This window comes from Sylvia atricapilla, chromosome 3 (assembly GCF_009819655.1).
Source record: "Sylvia atricapilla isolate bSylAtr1 chromosome 3, bSylAtr1.pri, whole genome shotgun sequence".
In the NCBI taxonomy this organism is placed as follows: Eukaryota; Metazoa; Chordata; class Aves; order Passeriformes; family Sylviidae; genus Sylvia; species Sylvia atricapilla.
Window position 1 is genome coordinate 62,152,185 of NC_089142.1, and position 17,289 is coordinate 62,169,473.

The 17,289-nt window shown below is 35.9% G+C and overlaps 1 protein-coding gene across 1 annotated transcript in view; it reads right to left on the minus strand.

Moving 5' to 3' along the window:
• Positions 1–10,115: 10,115 nt before the first annotated feature.
• Positions 10,116–17,289, minus strand: part of VTA1 (vesicle trafficking 1) — a 113,301-nt gene continuing 106,127 nt past the window's right edge. The window contains 1 exon segment of the mRNA XM_066315574.1: positions 10,116–12,292. Within this exon segment, the coding sequence (XP_066171671.1) occupies positions 12,147–12,292 (146 nt within the window). The 3' untranslated portion in view covers positions 10,116–12,146.

Genomic DNA, 17,289 nt, shown 5'->3' on the forward strand with positions numbered 1-17,289 from the left:
GAGTCAAAGAAGTATCATCTGACATTCCTTATTTCACTTGGACAATACAATTGTTCCTATTACACTCATTTACTTGTTTACATATTTTTCATTGTGATAATTTCCACTTAATTTGTGTCATTGTGCTCAGCCAGGCCTGAATAGCACAGCTAAAACTCGAAGCATGAGCATAGCCTCAGTACGAAGTTAGAAGAACAAACATTGATGAAGAGTTGGTTTAGGCTTTGAGGAGTAACCATATTAATTTAATTCCAGGCATGGATTACTTGGTCTCTAATGCAGTTGTGCCAGGTTTATTAAAAAAAAAGACATTTATAAAGCAAGCTTTTAAATGGACACAAATCTCATGCTATGGTTTTTGCCTGAATGGTAAAGACATGGTTTAGAGATGGACTTGGCAGTCTTGGGTGAATGATTCTATGATCTATGATTCTCTTCCTAACATTTGGATAACTCAAATGCCACGTGGAACAAGCTGTGTGTCTTCTGTATAGTCCCTTAGAAATGATGAGTTTTTAGATGTGCGTCTGTAAGGTTTAAAACCCATGACAGGTTAAGGAAAGAAGAATTTACCCAGATATCCTGTCCTCAAATGACCTGGAGGGAATATATTGTTCCCAGTTTTTCCCTTCTTCACCGCTGACATAATTTGTGTCTAAATTATTGCAAGTAGTATGTTGAAGAATCAAAGGTCCTGCATTTATATAAAGTACATATTAGAACATAAATATTTCTTCATGCTTGGTGATCCCTCTTTTCTGGAGACAAATTAACATAATCTTTGGTACACCAATGCCATGTTCCTATGGGAATGTAAAATATAGTAAAATATACTAGAACTTCACCATTAATGAATTTTATGATTAATATATTGTATCAGGTGAAGCAAGAAGCACTTGATTGTTGAACCTTTTATGAATTTGGTTCCCCTCAACAGAAACTTTTCTTGAAATTTACCAGTTTCATTAAGCTTGTGCTACAGAAAATACAAAACATGTTTAATAGATGAAGGGTCAGTACTTGAATGAGGACTTAGCATAAAATAAAAGAAAAACTTTAAATATTATAATATAGATCCATCATAGAAACAAAGTAAAGGGCAATTTTTTTCTTTCTCCCCCTTTGGTGCTAGTTCCATGTTAGTGATCACTTGTAATCACATAAAAATGCACAGCTCTCTCTCTTTAGAAGTTCAGATCCTTTATGAAGGCAGGAAAGTCAAGGTTCTGTCTGATCCTGTTCTTTGCATGCCTCCTAGTTTTGCCAAGGAAGCAGTACAGAATAACTGTTGACTCCAAACTGGCAAGAGTAGGAAGTATCATTAGTCTGCAAAGGGATGGCCATTCCTTTGTAGTTTGACACTGCATATACTTCAGCACATTTGTACTATCCCATTTTTAAAAAAGAGGGCTTTGTAAATCTCTGGCATGCTTACATCCTGTTAATTTCGCAATGCATCATACTGTGGCCAGAAATGCTGCTATTGTATATCCATCAGAGCAGCTTCCAAGATTAAATTAATAAATCCTTAAATCTTATTTTGTTTTGAAAATAGCACTCCAGTTTGAATGAAATTAGTCCAGACTAAAGACAAAACAATCAAACAAACCCCAAATCCCAAAACATAAAAGCAGCACACCTGTAGAATAGATAAATCCTTTATTTAGAAAGCAGGCTGCAGTTACGTAGGGTAATAACAGCCAGAGCTATGCAAAGTTCAGGGATGCTGCTTGAGACAATGGCCTGTTTTCAACCCCCTCCTTGGTAAATGGGGTTTGGAACCTCAGAATTTGCTATCCAAGAATCTTCTAAAAGAAAGCCAAACCAAATCAAAATGGAATCTGCACCGCAAAATACCAATTCTTGCCCTTTCCCCTAAATGAGTTCACTGGATTGTCACTTTGGCAAATTAGTTAAGTTTCACATCCTAAACTGAAATAAGAGAAAATAAACAATGATGTGGTCCTGTTGAGAAATAATATTCTCAAAATTACAGTGGAAGGAACAACTGAAAAAATAGTATTGGCCGAAGTGGAATAAGGCTGTATTAAAAAAAAATTACCCGCAGTGATGCAGTTTTCTCCTTGCAGTTTATGAATTGCCTGTTTTGTATAAGATGTTCAAGCAAAATACAGTAAAGAGAAAAAAACCCCCACATTTGGTTAGTCTGCTGACTTTTAATCACTCCAGTAAAAGCTAGGCTGCTTTGAATGACAACCTGAAACAAAAAGCGAGAAGTTGTGGAAACCTGTATCCGATGAAAAAGTAGATCTGGAGCATGCCAATGTCATGGCACAAGCAGAGCACTGCACTCTCCACAAGTGCCCAAAGAGCCCCTATCAATTCAACTTCCATTCCCAAGCAAATCTCAGAAATGGCAAATACAGGTACAAGTACAAACGTGACAGAGAAGCACTTTTTAAATATACACATAGTTCTTTTTATACTATGTGCTCCACAGATACCAGACCCTGGTATTGTAAAAGAAATGGACAAAATCATGATGATCATTGATGACATTTAGTCTCTCTAGACTTTGAACCTGTCTTAAAACATTTGGGAGGACAGTTTTAGAGCTAAAGTCTTCACAACAAATTAAGTCTTAAACTCTGAACTGTATTTAAGAGTATGTTTTTGTTTTAATCATCTTTGCTTCCACTTAAGTCAATCTAGATATAAGTTCTCCAGCATCCTCAAATCATATCTCTTTTCCTCTCTTCTCTTTTACATGTTCTGCAATCACATATCACCAAAGAGTATCTGTCTCTTCTCCAAGAACCCACCATTCCTGTTGCAGTTATAGGGATTCAAGGAAATCATGTTTGCAGCAACTCATAAACCAGCACACATTTGTATGAGTGTGCTCCAACTCAAGAAAATAAAGCAAGTTATTCACCAGCCTACTCACACAATTGCTACAACACAATGTCAGTAAAAAAACCCTACTGACAAGTCCAAAGTACCTGCCATTCCTGTTGCCACATTGTAGGGGTGGGATTTGGTTGCTTTAAAATTGTTTATGTGACTTGTTCATGACACATGTCAATGCTGGCTGCATGCATGGAACAGTAATTGAAAGCAGGCAGACAGTGGTAAATAGGAAATATAATAGGAATTATTAATATAAACAGAAGAGGAAAAATAATTTTCATTCTACATAAATATTCCTATTGCATAATCTTCTCTGCAGAGAATTCCACATACTTACTGAAAGTGCTGATTTATATTCTACTAGTGAGAGACTTCAAATACATAATATTTTGTATATCTTGCCAGAGAGAAATATTAATTACATTAAAAACTCTTAACTTCTTTTACACTTACATGAAGCACATATTCCCACACATAATTAAAACTGGAAGCTCACAGTATTGAAATGAGCATGCATGTCCCTCCAAACACTTGTGGCAATGAAGATGTAGGCAGTTACATTTTCAACATTTGCTTTATTTTAGAATCTAGGGTTAATTTTTCCTTTCTTCCGTCCACTTCTGTGTGGAAATTCTTGTGTGAGATGTGCTTTCCATAAAAAGTCCTTTTACTGGGCACAGCCAGAGCATAGCTGGAAAAAAACGATGACTCTGAATAGTCCCCCGAAATTTTCTGTCATTTTGTATTTTGCATGTACATTAAGTTTGTAATTTACATTGCATCTTCATGAACAATATCTGTGGTTGTTTTAGTAATGACATACGATGAACCCCTGATTCTGTTAGTAAGTCTAATAGGAGAATGGGGGTCTTGTGGGAGGAGTTCTAGCAGACAAAGAAAAAAACTGTTTCATAATTTCAAATATGTCTGAGATCACCAGGTGTCAAACACTGGAGATAAATGGCATCCAAAAAGACATTAGATCAAAGTCAAAACACACAGAAAAGAAACAATTTGAGTTGCACTCAACAAAAAGATCAGATTTAGTATTTTCTAGAGTGGAGGGAGGTCTCCTAGTGACAAAAAGTATCAAGCAGCTATCCTTACCAAAGTGACCACTTCACTATATGGGTCCTAAAGATTTCTCACTGCATGATAAATTTTCTTCAGGAATCAGGATGCACACTGAGTAGACATTAATGCATGTGCTCTGGTATTCTCCTGGGAAGCCCAAGGAGTCACATGACAATTGCTTTCTACCAAATGCCAGAAGAAATTATTTAGTGAGTCTTCAAATGTTACCAAGGGGTTGACTGGTCCTAATAGAAACAAAGCCATTCAGTTCAGCAGTTAAGTCACACAAACAGAACAAGCCTCTTCAGCACTCTTTTGTACTCTTTGTTAAAGTTCCTGGTTTTCTGAGTATTTTGAACCTTGCCACCTAGTGAGACCCAGGGAGCAGGACCTTTGTTTTGGAGTGATGAAGGAAGAAGCTACCAAGATACAGACTGATGAAACATACTATCCTTGCAAAGTACTTCTGCCGCTTGATGCCTAAGTTTCATGAAACTACTTTAAGTCTTAATAGAGAGTTTAGAAAAACGGCTGAAAAAAAGAAGTCAGTATAAAGATTATGAGATTAGAACCTCCACTCTAGAGAGCTATCAGCATACCGCACCTGGATCCATTAATGTCATTGGCCATTGTTCTTGCTGTATTTTACTCAACAGCAAGCAAAGCTTTCTGAACACAGCAAACACTTACGTACATGAGTACTCTTATTGCCTCACTAAGACCATTAAAATGGATGGAGTTACTCAGGCAAGTAAGTGTAGGATGTGTGTGGTTTCTATTACCAAAAGTCGTTGAACTGAAGTGCAGCTGAAGTGCTGAAGTGCAGTTGTGAGTACCTGCATGCCTGTTTTACAAACACAGATTCAGTATTGACACTGAATGAAGTATTTTTCCCAAGACTTGATGAACTTCAGCACAGAAGAAAACAACAGCTTACAGAGATTTCAGTATGGGCTCATTCCTGCAAAGCTGAATTCACACAAAGAGATATGGGCTCTAGCTTGAGCAGTGCTATATCTTAACAATATGCTATACATCTCAATCTTGGAAAAGCTTTTCATACTGCAAATTGAAAAGGTGATTGAATTGAGAAGTATGCAGACTGTGGATATTCTTTCACAGTCACAAGCAAACACACATTAAGCATTGAATTAATGCAATCTATAAATATCTCTTCATTCTACCTCACACTCACTATTATTCACAAAAATGCTTACAATGCATTGTAGCAAATATTAGGCCTAATAAAGATAAAATTTTGTGTAAAACATTTTCCCACAGGAAAACATTAGGGGAAATCAAGTCATCACAATGTCTCAAGTTCTGCAATAACTTTTTTAAAAGTAACGTCTCCAGTTATTTTGGAAGATGGACCATTACTCAGGGTTTAGCAGAAGCCAGAAAAAATGTCCCAAAAGCCCTTGACAAACTGAAATTTCAACCCTAGAATCACTTCAGTCTTGCAATCCAATCCACAAATTTATCAAGATGTCTTAAAATAAAAGCTTCATCATTAATACCTTAAGAAAGCCATTCTGTACCCATGGGTAATCTTTTTTCAACAAATAAGCTTTTCATCATCTCAGCAGCTTTTCTTCTCATCTCATAGTGGTAAATAACTTTCATCAAAAATGATCAGAATCAAACCCAGTACTGTAAGTGACAATGTACTTTTTGTACTGATACAACCTCATTCAATGCATACAAAATTCACATTATGATCAGTATTGCTTCTGTTTCCAGTATCCTAGTTTTTGTTAAAAAAACCACTGTCTTGTTAGAACAAGTGAATTACATTGTGTTTTGTGTTTTCAGTTTCACTCCATTCTAATCCTTCAGTTAAAATCATAGCTCCCAACTTCATCTCATCCACAAATTATGTCATACTTAGATGGTGACCTCAACCTAAATCCCTGATACATGAAACAGGATGTCTCTAGGCTGATCTCTCTCCATTTCCATTCTGAAAATAATTTACAATTTACTGCAATCTCTTTTTCCACCAGCTTTAATCTGTTTTTCAATTCTCATGTTAATCTATTTCCATCCAAGTATTTTTAGAGCCTTATATCAAGGATTACTTCATTTTAGGTAAATTAAATTAATTGCATTCATTTTCTAAAAACTCAGTTTCTCAAACCACTTGGGGCGAGGGGAAGAAAGGGCAAGGAGGAAACATGATATGCTATCATACTTGTGTTTGAACTTCCAAGACTTTTATTCACCATCTGAAGTCATCTCTTGTTTAGTCTTGTGGTTAAAATAAGATGTCTAAAGTTGATCACAACTTTTTTAAAAGTACAGTTGTTTAATTCAATTAAAGGTTCTTATTACTGAATTTACACTTATTTCAGTATTGTAGAATGAAGTTTATTTTGGACCTCCAATAAAGTCAACATTTTAAGATTTGCATTAGATGCTACTACTTTATATAGTCCTGCCTGTCATTTACATTCTATAAATTCTTGCCTGTCATTTACAACTACAATGTTTCCGTATCTCAAATCTTCTCATTTCTGCCCATTGTTCCCTAAATAATCCTATCAAGTTTTTTTTCCATTCTTCTTGTAGTGGGTTGACCTTGGTGGGACACCAGTGCCCACCAAGCCACTGTATCACTCCCCTTCCCACTCCCCTGGGACAGGGGAGAGAAAACAAGATGGAAAACAACTAGTGGGTTGAGATAAGGAAATAAAAATAATACCTTCTCTGCCTCTCCTAAAAATTCTATTTATTTGCAGCACTTATTACAATGATCAGCCCTTCTCTCATTACTTGTCAGAATTACTAAAACCCTGACTATATTAAATAAGTGTTAAATCGAAATAATCCCATTTTACAGATGGGCTAATTGAGGCAAAGGAAAGTTTACAACTGCATCAACTGCTTAGCTGGAAGTCTCCAAACTTCTACAGATTAGTTTGTTGGGCTCTGACTTGTGAAATAGCTCTGAGTAGAGATAATTTCCATATATCCTTCTTTAGATGTTGAAGTCATACTGCTGTCAAAGAGACCCTGAAACTCTTCAGAGAAGTACAATCAGTACCTCTTTCTTTACAGCACATACCAGGTAAACCCAGACCTGATAATCTTCGCAAATTACCTGAGAATGCCCAAACATGCAGACTATCAATCAGATTTAGCACTGTATTAAACTACAGCAACCACCTCCCACCTATGGGAACACCAGATTGAATACAGACACTGGAAATGGGGAGGCAAATCAAACAGGAAATACAGCACAAAAATCAGCAGATAGCATTTTAAGGCAAACAGATCTCTGTGGTTCTCTGCAGATACCAGGCAGTAACTTATGCAATCTCCCAAGTTTTCCAAAACGGCACATCAAGTAAATTTTAATTACTTAATAAATATGTCATATTTATTAAGCATAGATTCTTAGGATGGCAGGATCTACTTGCCATTTTCAGAATGCTGTCAACTTGTACTTTTTTTTTGCTTCCCTTTTATAGCTAGACTTAAGATTCTGCTATCATTTTGTCAACTAGGTTAACTTTCTCCTGTGCTGTCAGTCACATTAGCTCCAGTCTGCATTTAAAAAAAAAAAAGTTATGTTTTTTTCCCCTGTCATTCTAGTGCTCCTTTCCACCTCTCCTATCCCCCTGTAATCTTCTGCCTTAAGATCTAGCATTTTTTCTCATCACTTTCACGGTTCTTAAGAAATCAGACAACTCTACTCATTCCAGTCACTGTCCTGCTCCCATTCCATGTGGGATTTTAAGTATTTCTTCTGCAATCACTTCTGTGCACTCTCTCATTCTGTGGAGAATGCAATTTCTTTTTCTCCCCTGGCGCGTGTCTTCCCTTTTTCAGGTTTGTTTTCAATGCTCTTATAAATAAGTTTCCTATTCTGAGATAATTTAGGGCATTACAACAGTGTCTATAATCAGACTGTTCCAATACTCTTGTGAGCCAAGGAGAGCTCTGCTGGCAGCACTAATACTCCTTTCTTGATGGATAGTGAAATATCTAATGGAAATTCATGTTTTCTCCAGTTCTCTTGTTACTACAGCTGTGCATTGAAAGGTGATGATGCAGTAAGAAAGAAGTATTACTCCTTTTCCCAACAAACTTGGTTAAAATTCCAATGTTTAAAAATAGGTACTGAGGTGATTGTGAAAAACAGCTGCTGTCAGTACCAGGATGCATTGGTGGTTCAGAAACTTGGCATCAAAGTCCAGGTTTTCCTAGTTCCAGATATCCTGGCTCAGGCTCTAATTCCATAAACCGCACGACAAAGGATATTGTAAAAGTACGCAAGAATTACACTTTATAAGCATGGGCACTTTCCAATCCCAATCAAAACATTAGCACAAAGACTTTACAATAACAGAAACTACACTTGATCGTTAGTAATTTTAACCTCCTCTGAATCTGTGTTCTCATTCTTTTTGTACTGGGCTCCTATTTTACAGTTGACATGAAAAAGAAGAAAACCATAGATCATTCATTTGGAATACCACGCAATTAAATGCTAACTTTTGGAACTATGCTTATTTAAAACCTCACATTAAGAACATCTGTCAGCAGTATCTGTGTATTTATATATGACACTTTCCCAATACTTATAAACAAGGTAATAATTGTTTTTTCAAGGCATTCCTACAGCCCACCATTGAATTTCCATGCATTATATTATACATGCACTGATGTATCTGCACACAAACCACCTCCACCCCCTAATTCTAAGGCAGGAAGTTTCTCTGCTGTTAGTTTCTTGTAGGTCACTATTATACAGTCTCAAATATTACTGGTAAAATCACATTCTGGAATGTAATCATACTTAGGTTTGTGCTTCTGAAACTTCACTTACAAAGGACACTATTAAATATTCCATCTGAAATTACTTCAAAAATTTGAGAACACTGGCTCTGGTATTAATAAATCCAATTCACTTGAAACAATCTTCACTGTTTCATAAAGGATGACCTTCTCTGCAATACACTTTTTAAAGACTTCTGTAGGAATCCTGAAGTATATTATGGAACTTTCCTCAGAGAGAAGTAAAAATACAAAGAACCACAAAACCATAAAGCTTTTTAAGTAACAAACCCAGATTGACTAAAATTCTAGCTTACATAAATACTATATATTTATGTATTTTATTTATTTACATATATATGTACTATATTTATTTACATATACACTATATATTTACTATAATACTATATGGAATACCTGATAAAATTCTGAGAGATGCCTCCCTGTCCTTTCTTAAGCAAGACTTAGAAGATTGAGAACTCACAATCCAAAGGAGAATGGCCAACAAGTATGTAGGTGGCAGTCATACTGAAAAGGAAGAGTTGTTAACTGCAGCATGGAACAACATCAGCACTCTCCTTTATTTAATACTGTACTTGTTTGTGTGGGGAAGCATTTGAGAGAAGCTATGTGTTGATACTTTATCACTCGGAACGGCTGTAAAATGAATCAGTCAACACTTAAAAGCACACACAACATTTAACAGTGGGGCTATGAATGTCAGTGCTTGTCACAAATTCCAATCTGGAATACTTACAGCCTATGTATTTACATTCTCCTGACATTTTCAAATATGTACACTTTTCGAACTGTTCTGCAACACTAGTTTGTACTTTTGAGCTATCTGCTGTATTAAAAGCTGTCCCAGAGGCTATACTTAATGGAAAGGAAATGCTTTGCTATAATTTACTTTAGCCATCGGTTTAGATGATAAATATTCAGTCTGTTACATCAAAAATAAGCAGCTTAAAGATGGGGTTTAAAGCAGGTTTTATGAGCTGTTACAAAACTTCTCAATTAAGAAATAAATGATTAGAGCAAAATAACTTCACACAAAATAAATTCAAAAGGCTATGTCAGGTATTGTGGTCTGAAGGCTGGTGTTAGGATATGTTCCATTTTACAAGAAATTTATATAGTAAATCTTCTAAACACTAATTTATTTTCAGAAAGAATGTCTTGCTAGCTTCTATAAGAAATTCTTAAACTATTGTATTAGCATTTTCATCTCTATTCCCCTCAGGAACACTAACTTTAATTTCTTTCTAGGCAGAAGAAAGTTAACCGATGTGTAAATGATCATTCAAGCAAATTGCTTATGACTTTTGTATTGCTTATCACTTTTTTACTGATGATTCCCTGGAGCAACAGAGAGAGGTACAACATAATCAGGGGCAAAAGAAAATATTTTATACACTTCAAGAAATACTTCAATTTTCATTTTCAGGCATAGTTACGTATTCCATTTCAGATCATTCAATCACAAAAAAACCACAAGAACTTTAATTTAAAAGCCTCAAATCAAGACAACATTATATCATAGCTTACTTATTTTTGCATGTAAAATTCAAGCCCCAAAGTTCTTTTTATCATTTTATAAATAGAAATAGGAAAACTGAATTTCTTCTTACAAGTTCTGGAGACTGAAGCTCGTTTTAAAAAACAGTAATATGATCCTGAAAAGAAAGAAACTTCTGACTATTTTATAGCAATGCTGCATATACTTTATAGCAGTGCCACAGTGTAAACCAACAATTACATATGTAGAAGACCTTGCAGCAATTCAGTTTAATACTGAAGTGAGAGATCTATCTTGCATGACACACTGTACGAAATACAGACTTACTGCTCAGGTCTGTACAGCATTGCTGTCAAAAAGTTTCAGACAGTTTTATGCTAAATTTCCCCAAATGATTAAAATCTAACCTAAGTCATTGTCCAGATTAGCATGCTATACCATACCAGAAAGCAACACAAAAAATATCACATTTTCTCTATTAAGTCTCAGTCAACTAAAGTGCTTAAGCATACATTTTTAAGTTTCATTTTACCCGTTTCAAATCTGCTGTCAAAGAGACTACACACTTTAAGATCCAACCAGCTAAACTTTAATGTTTGCGTATGTTTGATTTTCTTTTCCTCATCTTTTTGCTGTGAATATAAGACTTACTTTAGTTACTCCAAAGCAGTGCAGTTATAAATAACATGAATTTGATCAGGCAGCTTCGAAAGACAGAGAGATCAGATAAAATGCCATTAAAATTATTAGATATATCAGACATGCTTTATGGTGTACTCAATTATTATGTCATGCCAGTTAAAAGACTATATATTCTTTCTTTTAAACAGCATAGGGGGATTTTTGACAATCAAGAGCTCTATAATTGCAGTGGTAAAAGCTCATAAAGACTCAAAATTCAGTTTCCAAGATATTTTAATTAAATCCCAAGTCCAAAAGTCTTCACAACAAAGCAGACAGGAAAAATATTAGTTGGAAATACAAAGCTCTATGACACTAATACCAGAGACAAACCTATAGCATTTCAATGGCTGAAGAACAAGCTTTTTTCCAGCCTCTTAAAAAGATAGAACAGTTTTGTTCTTTCAATAAGTCTTCCTGAAAGTTCAAATTATTTAGAATCTCTGCCTCCAGTTTTGGAATCATTGTTGATAAATATTAGTATTTACTCTTAATTACCCATACATGTACAAAATTTTAAGTGTTCACACAGAAGGAGCAAGAACCAATAATCAAGAATACATGTCCATACACCTGTGGGGGATTAGATTGGAACACCATCAAAATGACTCCCTCTGAAGTATCAAGAGATGTTTTTTCAGCACATTTTCAAATAAAATACAAAGGTCCTCAAGACTCTCTCAACTTCGACTTTCGTCTCAGATAACACAAATACCGAAATAATTTACGTATAGAAAAATCCTTCCCAGTGTGGACTTGCCAGTCTTCTCACACGTTCTCATTTCAGGAGGAAAGCACTAATCTTAGTTTACCATATTAAAGCTATTATACCTATTAAATAATTGTTTGCAATAATAAAACAGAGTAAGAATTTTAACAGAACATCCTAATTCTCAGGGTTTTTTACAGTCAGCATTTTCTAACTCTGATAAACCAAACACTGCAAGATGAATTCTAACTCTTGAGTGGTGCTCACAGTACTTTCTTCAATATTTTGCATACATCAAGCCACTGCATTCATGTTTCAAGCTCCACTGTCTGTAGAATGAAAACAGAGATTCCTACTGTACCATTAATTGCTAATCTGACACTGAAACAGTGGTTTCATTGCCATGAGTGATGAGACAGAGAATTTCTGTGTAACTCCACTTCCCTAACAGGAACAGTAATAATCTGTTAGTTCTTTAGGCGAAAGACACGAATCTGTTGGATTAAAGCTTCATTCTCTGCCTGTAATCAGTAACTTGAGGGCTTTCTGTAGATTCTGCACAGCAGTGCTCACATCTTCATACTGCAATGCACTGCCAGCATATTTGCAATATTTCTGAGCTCTGGCAAAGTCCTCTGGAGTCAAGCGGACTTCTCCTGCAAAAACATAAGTATTACAAAATTACTACAAAGGAAATCTGACTTAAGCTTCCTTTCTTATGATTTTTATGTTTTACTTATGTTTGTGGTAATATTATGAACACCAGGCTAATATTTGTGGTAGTACTAAAAAGACCAAGCTACAGTATTTCTTCTGTTCTGCTCTCTTTTCTTTCTGTTCATATAAAGCTTAACTTCTTTGCTACTGAAAGATGTGAGGACCTTTCTAAACACTGGTATTTTGCATGACCCAGTGCCTTTCAAAAGTAAGCCAATACCTTTGAGAACGATCTGCTCTTCATCTAAGACAGGAAAAGACGAGCTTTTACATGACATTAAGTCACCTGTAATCATGTTACAAACTGCAAGAAACAAGGACAGTGCTTTTTGTGTTTACAGTATAATTATTCTGCTTTCTTCAGGAATAATACATAGTTAGAAACTGCTCCTTCTTAACTGGAATAAATTTTCAGAATGTATAAGCATTCCTCACTGGCATGTTTTCACACATTTTATGTTTCTGTTTTTCCAAATACTTTTTATGTTTCCAATTTTATATAAGATGACTGAAAACAAGACTGATGTCACAAAATGTGCCCATTTTTGTAACATTGGAGAATGCTAGCAAAAAATATTCCCACAATACAGTATAAACCAACTGTTACTTATTAATCAGAGAATTTTCTTGATGTAAGTTAAAACTTTAGGAATTCTGTAGTGCTCAAATACATGCAGTCTTGGAGAAGGCACTTATGCCTTAACTGGCAGAAGATTTTATATGTGAATAGTATCACTGATGTGGTTGTAAAATAAAGCACAGCTGTGTTACTGTACCTCACTCCACCCAAAAATTCACTGGGAGTTGTAAGGCTAATCCCATGTCACTCCAATAGTCTATGGGCAAATTATAAAACCTTTACCCAGGTTCTTTCAAAACAACTTAACTTGTAAATGATAGATTTTCATGGGCACAGATAAATAATTTTGTAAAACACTAAACATTATGTATATAGTTAATATTTTCCCATGCAGTATGGTATAAGCAATGCATAATTTCACAGATTTAGAAAAAAAAGTGCTTTTAAATGCACCGTACATTTTACATAAAATTTAGTTAAACAAAAATTTAGCCAAATACACTTTACTTTTAAGCAACTACACGAATACATTTCAAGCCATTTTTATGGCACAATTTCATTTAGCTGGAGCCTTTCTTTCAAAATAGAACTGCTGTTAGCAATACTGAGAATGTTTACTGAAGAATCTCTATTCTTATCAAAAAACATGTATTATATTTGCTTTTCCTTCTCCCAATCTTACTATTTAAGAACAGCTTTTTGAACAAACTAAAAAGAAAACCTGGGAACATTAAAAGCTCTGGTCTGCTGGTCTTCAAAACCACCCTACCCAAACAAAAAAGGCAGAAAGGTAAGCACTCTGAAGATCAATTTTATCAATTTTTAAAATATACTCTAGAATTCTACTTGTTTTCCTTTCAATAAATAAATATAACCATTGAGAGACATAAAAACTTGGTAGGCTCATTGTCACTGCAATGTATATTAATTTTATGCTTAATAACTGAAGCCACATTAGATCCCTTAAAATGAATAAATACACACGAGGGAGCACATAAGCACAGGCACATACCTCAGGTATTTTGTGATCTCAATAAAGTCACAGACTAAATGCAGCTGGGGTCAATCTGCAACCACATTACTGAACATCTTTAAGAAAGTAAAAAGACCAAGTTCCTCTCAAAGCAGCTTTATGCTATGATGCCAAAAGAAACTACAAAATCATTCTTCAAAAACTGGCCAAGGCATCAGTCCAGCATTCAACTAGTTTATTGGAAGCAAGCCTAAATTCACCAGTCTAATCTTATTTTTACAGTATGAGCTCTATTAATGTTTTGCTGGCATAAAGCCTTATTTATTATGAAATCTACCTCAGATTTCATGCTATTATGACATAACTCTAGGGAAAGAAATTATTAATTTTAAATTTATAAACCAAATTTATACAGTAAGAGGGTTGATCTTTTGATGTGCTCAGTAGACTGAGCTCCTATTGAAGTCAACACCTCACAATGGAAAAGCAAAATAGAAAGAACCCAGTTCTGTGTTTTAAAAATAATGTAAAACTTAACTGTACTGACTGTAGTTATATCAAAGGTAAAACCACAGAAGTTGGTAACAGACTTCAATTTACATATTCCAAGGGTTAAGCAGTTCTGGAGGAAAGACCCTGGGGCTCCTGGTGGACACCGGTTTGCCCATGAGCCAACAATTCACCCTTGTGGTGGAGGGTGACAATGGCAACCCGTGCTGCATTAGCTTCAAGAGCACTGCCAGCAGGGGGATGGAAGTGATCCTGTCCCTTTCAGACATATCTGGAGTACTGTGTCCAGTTCTGGGCTCCTCAGCACAAGACAGATGGACTGACATTCTGGAGTCAATCCAGCAAAGGGTCACCAGCAAAGGTGACTAAAAGAATGGAGCACCTCTCATATGAGAAGTGGCCAAGAAAGCTGGGACTGTTCAGCCTAGAGAAGAGTGAGCTCAGGGGGATCTTATATCAAGTATATAAACATCTGAAAGGAGAGTATTAAAAGGACAGTAACAGTTTTTTTTCCAGTGATGCCAGTGCAAGACCAGAGGCTGAAACACAGGAGGGTCCTGTCTGAACATCAGGAAACAGTTTTTACTCTGAGTGTGATTAAGTGGATCTCCAGTGAGGTTGTGGTGTCTCTGTCCCTGGAGAGATTCAAAACTTATTTTTTGAATTAGCAGTGACATTTTTTCTCCAACTTCTTCAGTGCAGGAAATTAAGCCACAGAGAGAGTACATGGGCAGGGAGAGACACAAAGGACATGGTCCTGTGTGACTGGTTTTACATGACCCTTCCTTGTGTAGTTGGACCACACCACCTCCTGAAGTCCTTTCCAGCCTCAAGTATCCAGTGACTTTTGGCTCTAAAAAAGCCTAACACCACTGAGATATGAAAGGTATACTGCATTTATTCTGAAACAAACCTGCTTCCTGTGTTAATCTGAAATTATTACTACTAATTATATTACTGAAACATGATAGGAATATGGAATCTGTAACAAGCAGCAAGACTCTTTTAGCTTAAGAGGAACAAAAAGTGAAAACAATTTGACTAGACCTACTGAAATAATTTTGGGGAAAAAAGTTTTAGAATGAAAGTAATGTGCATTTTACATAAATATATCTGTTTCTCCCTGGAATCCTTTTCTACCCATCAGATGTTTTTCCTTTTTACGATGCCCAAATATAAGAATATTTAAAATTTAAGAACATTTAAATCATACAAACTGGTGCATAAAAATAGTGATGGTAAAGGTAACTAATGGTTTTTGAAACAAGATATTCTTTTCCCATTAAATCACTTGAAATATAAGTACTCAAGGATTTCTTTATAAGATCATGAAAACACATTCAATGTCAAATTATTATTTTTGTGTGTAGAATATCAAACATACAACTACAATGGACAAATGCTTTCTTTATACTATGCCACCTGTGGAAGGGACCATATGGCAACATAAGAAGATCTTATAAAACTGTGTAGCACAACTATGAATGCTTTAGTGTTAGCAAAATCTAGGGGTAATAAATTTTCTAAGAAAACTACACCAGAGAAGTGCACACACATGTACACTAGGTTGCTGCATAATTCTACATTCTGTTGTCAGACACATGAACCCATGCTTAAATGCAAAATCTTTGACACTTTCAAAAGTCTGTGTTAAACTCTGAAACCTCTTCCCACAGGACAGGACAACTATTCAAAGATTTATGCTAACTAAAAATCAAAGAACACTATTCCTTTAACTTAATCTTCCTTTGATAAAATATTCTACTCCTCTCCACCAAAAGTTTTTCTCCCGTAACAGCATTAATCAAACGGCTTCTCCCATGTTATGGGAAGCAAAGAAAATATATAATTTATCTTTAAAATATACATTTCATCTTACTACAAGAAAGAGTCTTGCAGGAGTATGTGGAATATCCTGTTTGGCTATGCCTATACTACAACATTCAACACTGCCAAGGAAGGCGTCTCAGCGCTCAAACTTGACTGTCTGCAGCGTCAAACTTCTGGAACAGATTCCAGTATGGTTTTGGCCCATGCAAAGTAGCACTTTCCCAAACAATTCCTGGGCATGACTTGTGGTCAGAGCAAGCTGCAGACCATTCAATATGAGCAGTCTTAACAAGCTACCTTGTTTAGGTTTAAAAGTTTAATAATATGGATGTGAGAGGTTCTGTGCCAGCTGTTCTCTGTGCCAAATATTTGCAAGCCTGTATAATTTGCTGGCATAGACATAGACATGGTGTCTAAATCATGGCACAAATTATCTTGCACTGTGCTGGCTCTGCAGATCTGCTGGATGGAGGGCAACACTGATCTCTCCTTCCCAGCCAGAGGAAAACTCAGTTCCACAGGAATGGTACGCACCTCAACAGGCAGCAAGGCTCTTGTCCTGATATGTATATTGCAGCTCAGGAACTGGGGAGGGGTCCTGGGTCCCACAGTTTTGTACATCCACTAACAGACACAGGCATTTCTCAATCTACTTATGGGTTAGAGAACAAGGCCACTGCTGGCAGGAAAGAGACTCAGCAGCATGAGGAGAAGAACGCACAACAGGACAGCAGCAGGCAAGGAAGGACAAACACTTTCCATTGTTCTCAAGCTTCTTAATTCCATACATGCAAAAAAACCTGTCACTGTACCTCTGCTGACACATTCCCTGTGCCCTCTGAGACTTCTGCATAACTGACAGTGTGTTTTCTAAGTTTTCCAACCAAGAACCTGTATAACCTTTATCATGTCTTTGAGTGCACTTTTGCAGCAGTGCCTCATAAGAATGTAACTTTGAGCTGCTACAAGACCCAAACTTGTAGTGACACAACAAATGTGCAGAAGAAGAATGCAGGCATGCAAATACTTAGGTTAAATCAAGT